Source organism: Mytilus trossulus, chromosome 8 (assembly GCF_036588685.1).
Source record: "Mytilus trossulus isolate FHL-02 chromosome 8, PNRI_Mtr1.1.1.hap1, whole genome shotgun sequence".
NCBI lineage: Eukaryota > Metazoa > Mollusca > Bivalvia > Mytilida > Mytilidae > Mytilus > Mytilus trossulus.
This window is the reverse complement of record NC_086380.1, coordinates 10,304,512-10,315,222: the sequence shown is the minus strand read 5'-3', so window position 1 is coordinate 10,315,222 and position 10,711 is coordinate 10,304,512. Positions and strand designations below refer to the sequence as shown.

At 30.8% G+C, this 10,711-nt stretch overlaps 1 protein-coding gene across 1 annotated transcript; it reads left to right on the top strand.

Moving 5' to 3' along the window:
• Nucleotides 1–7,589: 7,589 nt before the first annotated feature.
• Nucleotides 7,590–9,965, top strand: LOC134681644 (LHFPL tetraspan subfamily member 7 protein-like). Its single transcript, XM_063541297.1, has 2 exons — nt 7,590–8,301; nt 8,983–9,965. The coding sequence occupies exons 1-2, from the start codon at nt 7,935–7,937 to the stop codon at nt 9,207–9,209; spliced, it is 594 nt and encodes a 197-aa protein (XP_063397367.1). The 5' UTR covers nt 7,590–7,934; the 3' UTR covers nt 9,210–9,965.
• The last annotated feature ends 746 nt before the right edge of the window (nt 9,966–10,711 follow it).

Genomic DNA, 10,711 nt, shown 5'->3' with positions numbered 1-10,711 from the left:
GCAGCATACATTCTATTTTAAACAAAACTAATCAGTGAATATTTGCCACGGATGTTTTTCTTGCGAATTCTTTTCAAACTCTGTTGATACAATAGGTTACTGACGAATATGTTGGCTGTTTAAATTGCCTCTATCTCATCGACAACATCAGTTATAATCCAAACGGAATAGAAGTTAATTACTAATCTCTTTCATCCGATATAATGTATTACTTTAAATCACACAATAGCGAGGCGAGTTTCCACATGAGTGTACGGAGAATGCCATTCATACACCGAAAAACTAATGAAGCAAAGTATAACAGACAGTTCATAATATTTTGTAGAATATGGGTGAAAATCTCATAAATAGTAATCAAATAAAGATAAAGAATGCACGCCCATTCAAAATATTCCTTTAAGTTGATCAACCGAATAGAAATAGCTTCAAATCAGACATCCATTTGACTACTTTTATGCTACAATTGATCAATCGTGTTGGAAAGCATTTGTGTCATACTGAGCAAGGTATTTTTTTACTAAAAAAAGAAAAATGAATATACTTGTAAAATCAGAAAGCACTTGATCAATACAAGTTCACAATTAGTATGTTAACAATATTTGATTTAAAAATCAATTATTTCATTTTAGCTTTATAACCGTCATTTTTTATTAGGCAGAAAAGCAAATTGTTTTTTCATCTGATTTTATCGGTAATTCAATGATTTTAGGAAACTGTAGACATACTGTATAATTTAATCATAAAATTTTAAATCAGTTTGTTTCTTAATTGCTGATGAAAGAATTTCAACTGATTGTTAAGTGTAAATTTGTTTTTGTATCACCAGACAAAGAAGAAACTCCAAGCATAATTCGATTCAATCATATGAGTTCTTGTTAGCTTCAAAATAGAATATAATTGATCAAGTATTTTTTTTCATAAAAGGACCTAAAAGAAGCATATTTTTCATGTCGTCCTTGGGCGGTCATACACCTCGTCAATATCGTCTCTTTTGAATAAGATAGCAATTTCAACAATATTGTAATTAGAGTTTATTCAATTGATGTAAAAAAAATTACAAACGATCACACTCTTAAGTGTGTTTCTATGATTATACCTGTAAAAGTGTAGCTGCAATGATGCCTTGTAATTCCCCTTTTTAAAATCTAATGCATTCTGTGTAATTTCATTGTTTGTACCACAAAATGAAAAAAAAACCACGCCACTGTACACTTACCAAGACGTATTTCTGCTAGATTTTGTAATTTTCGTTTAAAAAGCTGTTTAACCCTGTTGCGGCATAATTTATGTCAGACGCACACATTTCTTGAAAAGTCAATATAGTTTGTACATGCATGAGTATATTTTATTCATTGAAATATTTGTAAACTAAACGATAGTTCATCATGTATGTTTTCTAATGAGAAATAGATAACTTGAAAGTACAAATCATCAACTTGTCAAATTTTCTTTTCTGAAATCTTCCTTCTGAGCCATATTTTATCAAAAACAGAATATATTAAGCTATAAGACGTGTACATTGGTTTTGTTGGAATCCTTATTTAAATGGGCTGGTCACATAACGCGATAAATATTTGTGAGATAAAAATTGAAGCTTTCAATTCAATTTTGTATTTGAAAAAAAAACGTACACATGATGTCTTATTGTTGGTGACCTTCTGCTGTTTTTTTTTCTTTTGTCGGGTTGTTGTCTCTTTGACATATTCCCCATTTCCATTCTCAATTTTATTATGGATTTCGTTGTATAATGAAGTGAGATGTCATTAAAAAACATTTGTTGAAAACAATATTTAACGCCGTTCAGATGTTAATCTATGTAGACATATCAAAGTACCGCTGATTGTTTCACAAAGCTACAGGGAATCGAAAACACTTTCTCTTTACATATAGAAATTAATTAAATTGCATTTGACAGTGAGAGTTGTCATATTTAGCAATACTTTTAGCTTAAAACTAAATATGATGACAACATTTATTTGCTGTCTGAATTTTTCTTTTTGACATTTTGTACGCTGTTCCCAAGGATATAAGAAATAGCCGATTAATCAGCAAAATGTTCCGTTCTTTTTTTTGATGAATCTTAAATCTACGATGTTTGATTATGGATGTTTTTTTTTATTTCAAGCAAATTCTTATGGACACTGTTTTCTTATTAGATCAAGTTATAGCAGAAAATAAGATTGAGCATTTATTAACTTATGCATTTATTTTTGCTTTTTAATTTTCTGTCATTGTAATAAGAAAATGCAGTTAACAAAACCATTCATATACATTTTACTGGGAAAATGTAAAATTATATCAAATGAGTTGAAATGTCAAAACAGTTTCAGCACAACGAAAAGAGTATTGGTTGCAAAGGTATAAATAAACTCGTAGATACCAGGATAACAATGTTCGATAACAATGGACCGAAGACTTACGTTAGAAGTTTAATGAGTCCACAGAAATGTAAAACATACCTAGTATTTGAAATTCTAATTTACACATGTCTAAGAAGGTTTTTAGCTCCCTAAGGTAGTGTTGCCTTTAGACGACTTTGGCTAATTGTTAGTTCAGTTTGGTCATAAATACTCGTAATTTGTTTAAGATAATATACCTACCTGACCTCCAACTGTTCCAAAGAATGGTAATCCAGACAAAAACTTTAGACGTACGAAATATACAGTGTTATTTTTATTTAACTGCTTATAAACAAGTGACGCATTCTAAAATCTAAAAATGAGCATTACTCCAGAAAGGTAAATATCGGAAATAACCTTGTAAAATGATATTTAAACTGTTCAAGTGTTATATTTCGAATCATACATGTTACATTTGATAAAGGGCAAGACAAATTATATGATACAAAATCTGTCTTCCTTTCTTTTTGCATCAACATAAAACAAAACGAAGAAAATTTATCATCATTATACTGGATAGCATTTCTGGATCATCAACATGATCGACTAAATATCTTTCTTTTAGACAATTAACCGGAATTGTAATAACACGAGCAACACGACGGGTGCCACATGCGGAGCAGGATCTGCTTACCCTTCCGGAGCACCTGAGATCGGATTGCTTAGACTTTAGTTTTCTATGTTGTGTACTGTTAACTAATAATTGTCTGTTTGTCTTTTTATTTTTTAAACGTGTCGAAGTCTGATAGTTTTCGATCTTTAAGTTTGACTGTCCCTCTGGTATATTTTTCCCCTATTTTTCTTAAGTGCTGACCACTATTCTTTCTAAATATAATATGGCTCTCGAAAATATTGTGATGAGATATACTAGTGGTGTTAATCAGATGTAAATTCTAACAAATTCTAAAGATCTCCTGTTAAATCTTAGGTCTCGATCTTTGCAATTTTGCAGCAAGAATAAGACCTTTGATTTTTCATGCTTTACACTACGATTTTTCATGCTCAATCGACTATATCGTCTCATTATAAGAAAGCCTTTCCGTCAAAATGGGATTTTTCAATTTTTGGGTGATAAGAGTATTTCTGATTCTAAATTTGTTGAGTTACTAGGATTGATTTTTTGACAGACAATCGGTATTCCAATCGGTACTTATTGTGTGCACATTTACTTACATACTTTTGATTTTTTAACCCTGTCTGCGCTCATTGCCTATGTAAAATTTAAAATTGTTTATAATCCAGGTACTTTGGATAACTATTGTATGCACATTGAACGACAAATTTATGTGACGTATATAATTTTTCTGACGTCAGACACTCAAATCAATCCATGTGTTCGTAGATAGTAGATGTTGTTGTGTCCTGTTAAATTGTTATACGATGATGACTGATGTTCCCAAATTTTGACTATTTTATTGATTGTGACTGTTTATTTAACGCATCATGTAAATGTAACGGAATTTGATGAGACTGTTATTAAAGTGAGAGGGTTAGCGCTATAGAACCAGGTTTAATCCACCATTTTCTACATTTGAAAATGCCTGTACCAAGTCAGGAATATGACAGTTCTTGTCCATTCGTTTTTGATGCGTTTTGTTTTTTGATTTTGCCATGTGATTATGGACTTTCCAAATTGATTTTCCTCTGAGTTCAGTATTTTTGTGATTTTACTTTTTACTCTCCGATTGTTTATTGAACTCGTATGAATAAGAGTTCATTCAAAACCTTCTAAAACACAGAGAGAAAATGCACCTTGCGAAATTACTTTCAGATGTATTGACGATGTCCTATCATTGAATACGCCATATTTCAACTAGTACTTTCATTTCATATATCCCTTTGAACTTTACATTAATGATACTACTAAAGGGCTGCTTCATACTTTCGTCTCCTCATCGATATTGACACAGATGGACGACTTCACCTTAGAGGAAGACGTTCAACAATAACTCTGAATCCCAAAATTGATTGGTAATAAAATTGATGTAAATAAATAAGAAATGACGGACGTGGCAGATCAAATACTTTGGACACTTTTGCAATATAATAATGTATATATCTATTTTAGTTTAAGTGAAATAGAGACGAAAGATACCAAAGAGACATTCTAACTCAAGTAAAAAAAACTGACAAGCCTTGAAAGAAGATTCCGCTCATATTTGGTCATTATTTCAAATGAACAAAGAGCATGCATTTATTGTTCATTTATTAAGCTGAAGGCTTTATCGACGTGGTTTTAATACCTTATTGATTATATAGATCAGCATATTAAAATGACTTGTCTTACGATTAGCTCTATAGTGCAATATTTTTTTAATCTTATATTTAGAAATAATGTGCCCTTATCCATATTTTGCCATTTTGACTAAGTTGAAATGAAAATGTTGTATTGTGCATGAATAGCAAGATACGCCTATTGACGATATTTCATTTTTAGCCATGGCGTTGTCAGTTTATTTTCGATCTATGAGTTTGAATGTCCCTCTGGTATTCTTCGTCCCTCTTTTATCGTGCATCCTGGGATAACCAGATTCAAGTTCATTCAATGTTTTTGGTTTACTTTGATTTGTATTTTTTAATCATCTTCAATGGATTTATGAGATTTAAACGCTGGTACATAAACTATAAAAAAGTAAAATACTTTATCAATTTCGTCGTGAAGTATTATTAGGATTTTATATTCGTATGCAAGAATCCCGATTCGATTTTTTTCAAATACTAGCGCAACTTTGATGTTTAGTATATAACTATATTTTATGTATTCTATCAATATATGAAATACGATTTTTATGTAGAATATATTGGGTTTCAATTATAATCTGATGTTACTTAATTACCAGGCACGTTCTTTCTGATCTAATTTATCACATTTACAGTAATGACAGCATTGTATATTTCCACTTCAGATGTATGTAAACGTTATTATTCAAATGTCAAACAAATCAGGTGGAAGGAGCGGATATGTCTCGATGTTTCACGCTATGTATATGGAAAGCTTTCTTATCACAAATAATCCAATAAATCAGTGGAGAAATTGTTGAGAAGAAATACATTAGAATGATGCTGCATTAATGAGGTAAATAAAAGGCTTTGTTATATATAAGGATTCTTTCCACGTATAAAAAGTACAGATAATTGACTATCGTATGACAGATATCGGAATCAGACTAACATTTGATTCTTTTGTATAAAGATGAAGCTCCATATTCCGGAAGATGTTGAACTTAAAATAACAGAAGATATGGAGTATTCGTCAATAAAAGATGTCTTGAAATGTTTAAAGGTGAAACAAGCATAACAAATATCATTTAACGGCCTTATACAATTCAACGTTATTTTGATTCTGCTTTATGAATGAGGGCTACCATCGACAATCCTGAATTATTTAAATTTAAAAGTGAAACAAATATTATTATTCTGTGAACCATACATATTTACACCGTGTACTATGTATGATTACGCTATAAATGTATCATACATATACAAGAGGGACGACAGATACAAGAGGGACAATCAAACTCATAAATCGAAAATAAACTGACAACGCTATTGCAAACAACTTAAAAGTAATACTAGTATACTAAATTAGTTTATTCATAATGCATTATTACGAATTAATATTCGTATGCAAGCTATAAAAAAATCCTGATTCGACTATTTTCAAATACCAGCGCAACTTTGATGTTTTGTAAATTCAAGTTTAACCAATGTGTGTTTAAGTGATCGGGTGGAGCTTATGTTTCAATTTTCATAAGGACAGTCTTTTCTAAAATGTGTATACGAAAAAACGTAGTGAATATATTCCATACCGTAGGTGTATGTGGACCGTACGTACAACACTTTATTACGTTGTGTACCACAAGTCATTACACCGTGTACCATACATTACTAAACCTGGTTCAATGCATCTTTTAAACACGAACCACATTTTTACACTGTGAACCATACTTTCACGCCGACAAAATCAAACATTGTTTCGTTTTACTTCAATACAGCGTGTACAACACACTTTTACACCATAAACCATACATTATTACACCGTGTACTACACATCATTAAACAGTGTAGCATACTGTGAAAGTACTTTAATTCGTGGGTATCAATTTTAGTGGTTTGAGCAATTTTTACATGTTCGTGGGTTTTTAAATTCGTGGATTTTAGTTTTAAAAAAAAAAGATAAAAATGAAAAATTAAAGCCTTTAGAAACAAAAGCTTATTAATAACTAAATGGGTATAATCCTGAATGTGGTTAGAGTTTTGTGACTGCCATTAAAGTATTCTCAGATTTTGCGTTACTCAATATATTCTCTAGATCATATCAATAGTCAAACCTTCCGATGTGGATTTTTCCATGTCTTGATTTGGACAATGGTTGTTTTATTTCGTTGGACACTTAAATTCGTGGATAAAGTCATCCACGAAAACCACGAAAATTGGTACCCCACGAATAAAATGACTTCCACAGTATATCATTTAATCGTGTACCGTACACCCTACCATTTACAACCAGTTACATCTGTTTCCATATACCAAACATGATCATCTTTTGTTAAACCTATTTATATCGCCGCGGTATAGCCTTAAGGCGCTGATACAGCATTTAGCAAACATCAATAAATCAAACCTTAGTTTTAATAATTGAAGTTTATACGTCGGTTGTTCTTTTGAAATTATGTTCTTTGGTGGATGCATCTAATTGTAATAAGAACCATGTATTGGGATGGTGTATCTGTTTGAATTACGGATACATGTTTTGTTAAAAGTACATTTGACAATACAGTACAAATAACTTCAAATGTAAACACAATAACAGCAATAATTTGAAAAACTACAGAGCAGTTAAACTTGTCCCAAATGAGTTGCTATTTATATTTTGTAAAAGACATATAAAAGCCAAGTGTTTCATGTTCCCTTTTATAGTCAGTTCAAGTCAATTCCATTAGTAGATTCCCTTTATCTTTCTACCAACTTCTCTTAAATTGCAGCAATCGTAAACATCTAAAAACCTTTCCAATGCAATACAATATTCCTAAGCGACTCAATAGATCAGACGTTATACGGTTTGATTGACAGTAACCGTGTTATCCGATAGAATTATAATGTTTATTCACTAATCCGGTCATATTGATTCCTGGGTCTGACTTTAATAGAAAAGCAACAGTAGGAGAATTCACTTGTTGGAATGGCTTAGTATGGACAACACGTTGTCGGGAAATGGAATTAAAGACAACTATATATCCGATATCACCCACGTGAAATGTTACGTTAATCACATTTATTTAAACTTACAATCTGGGAAAATGTGAAAGTTTTATTTAATTATTAGATTTCGTTCCGAGAATATTGTCGAGAATTTAAACGCGTAATTTCTTATATATCTCAGTTGATAAATCATTATTTTCATTCAAACTTGGAAAAATGATGGCTCAACATCGCCATGAGGAAAACAATTGCTATGTTTATTTTTTAACAATAAGTAATTAATTTAGCACAATATAAATGGTGAAGATATAATAAACATGCGATCTATATAAAATGAACAAACTTGTGTATTCCATATGGATATTGTTGACAATTGCTATAACAATTTTAACAATATTTTGTATATTTAACCCTGCATGGTATATACACAATAACCATATACATTCATTTGGATTGACAGTATTCTGTGAGGGATTATCAACCGAGGATCAACAAATTCAAAGTCGGTGCCAAACATACGGCGGAACATTTGGTCTAGCAAACATACCATCTGGAGCGTGGCAAGCTTCGTTTCTGTTAATTTCTACAGGAGCATTTTCTTTTGGAGTCACTGTGATATTGGGAATATTGATAAATTGTATCAGAGAGAGATACGTCTACAGCATTAGTTCACTTGTGTTATATCTACAAACATCGGCAGGTAAGTCCTGTAATATGATTTGCAGGTTTAACAAACAAAGCGGCATGATGAATATCACTATAAATGAAAAATTGGTTTATATAAACAAGTGCTATGCCCTAATGGTACCTTTGCTTTTTAATGTATTAACATACAATGTTATTCTTTAATCATTTTTATAAGTGAATTTGCGGTCAACCAAAAAGATCGGAGTTTCTGTCAACATTTATGCAATAAACACCATAAAATAATCATCACTGCAAGGGTAACGTAGTCTTATACATTGTTGAATTTAGGCTTACCATCTTTACAAAATGTAAGATGAGTTGGCAAACAAATATTCGAATATATAAAAAAGAAGATGACTGCTGAAAGACTTAAGATAAAAATCTATCAAAAATATACTTGAGGCAGAATTTCAGCTCTGTCGATAGACATGTAGAATTTTCTTTTGTAGATTCTCTGTTTTACCTTTATACTTGTTGCTAGACTTCATTTTGTTGGTAAAATATTTGGCTTTGGGGTTGAAAGATCAACGAAAAAGCCCACAAAACAGAAAACTATACTTGAGAATATGTTTTCTCCTATTGACCAGTGTGTAAACAATAAGTCGGATAAATAGCGATCGTAATTTGGATAACAAAATATGTTTGACTTTACATTTCCCATAAAGTTACTACAATGTTCTATATATATTTTCAGTTTTGTTGATGATCTCGGCATTAGTTACATTTCCGGTTGGACTCAGCTCGCACTACTTCCGGTATTATTGTGGAGATTCTGCATCGGTGTTTTATTCAGCTAACTGTTCCATGGGATGGAGTTATATGCTGGCAATCATGTCTGTATCACTGTCAATTTTCTGTCCAGTTCTTTGGTGCTTTAAGGAAATGAAATGGAATGAGTTCCAATTTAAGGAATATGTATAGTAATATCATTTTCTTCTATGAGAAAGACTAAGTCCAGGGGAAAAGTAAATCAATTTAGGGTATAAAAAAAAAAACATTCTCAGAGTGTGTATGAAATAATTCAATGACATAACGTTAAGTAGCTACTTACATCTAATTTTAACCCTATCAATGTTTTGAAAATAATAATTCAGACGACTTTTTTCAGATCTGCGGCTACTTTCAAAGTTTAAATAATTCTATGTTGATGATAGTAACGTTTAAAACTGTATTCTATGTATCTTGCAATTACAAGCCCATAATAAATCTTGAAATAATCGAATGTTTGAAGACCAATTTCATATGCGTTAGTGTTAGCAGAATATTTTTATCCTTACTATAGACAGTTATTCTAGACTTAATTCGAAATGAATAAAGCCGTTTCCTGTTAGGTATTTACAGTAAATACGTATTTAACAATCCAACAAAGGAAAAAAAAACCAATTATCAACAAAAAACAGTCATTTGGCATTATCCATACAATACACTCAAATTTGAACGAAATATCGTTGACACAGATAATTTCCTTTCATAGAAAAATATTGTTTTCTAAAAAAATAATTAATTGACCAGTTGCTCTTTGGTCAATTCATTCACTCCATTAGCTTATTATTTGTTACTGAACATTTTTTACACAAGGCCTAAATGACCATTTTTTCCTACTTAGTCAGGAATTATTTAAACACGTTTTCATTTCATTTTCCACATGGATAAACACACATTGCAAATGGAAAAAATAATAAACCGTTATTTTAATAAGTTGTTTTAATGATTAAAAAAATATAATTATTAAATCGTTTTTTTTTTAATTTCAAGAACTGAAACAGTCTTATTGAAAACAATAGTTGTAATTACAAACCCATGTTGCAATGCGTATGTAAAGGATTTTGGTCTAACATGAGTTTATTTGTATCTTTAATATTTGTGGATTTAAAAGCACAATACGCTCAGAAAAAAACCAACTATATTGTGTCGATGATTGACAGTTTCAACTCTTTGTGTTAAACAATTATCATTATTGAGTGTTGTCGAGGTTAAAGACAAAATGACAGCAAGCACAAATCTAGGGTGTCTATTTTATCGAAAGATAAAACTACTGTAAACTATACAACGAATGATTTGTTTCAAAAACATGAAATACGAATTGTATAACATTGTATTTACCAGTGAAATGGACACAGCATGTTTCTGATGAAGTGTATGTATGTATCATGATAATGGTTGTGAACTTTAACAATGATTAAAAACGTTATTATAGTTTAATATTATTTGTTGAATAAAATGTATGTTGTGTATTTTATTATATATATTGTAAGAAGAAGAATGACAAAAAAAAAACCAACCACATAAAGATACTTTTTAGTGAGAACATAATATAAAAAAGAAGATGTGGTATGAATTCCAATGAGACAACTGTCCATACGCATATTTTGCACTGTCGACAGCAAACTCTTCTTTTTTTAGTTAATATTGCCTAAAAAGGG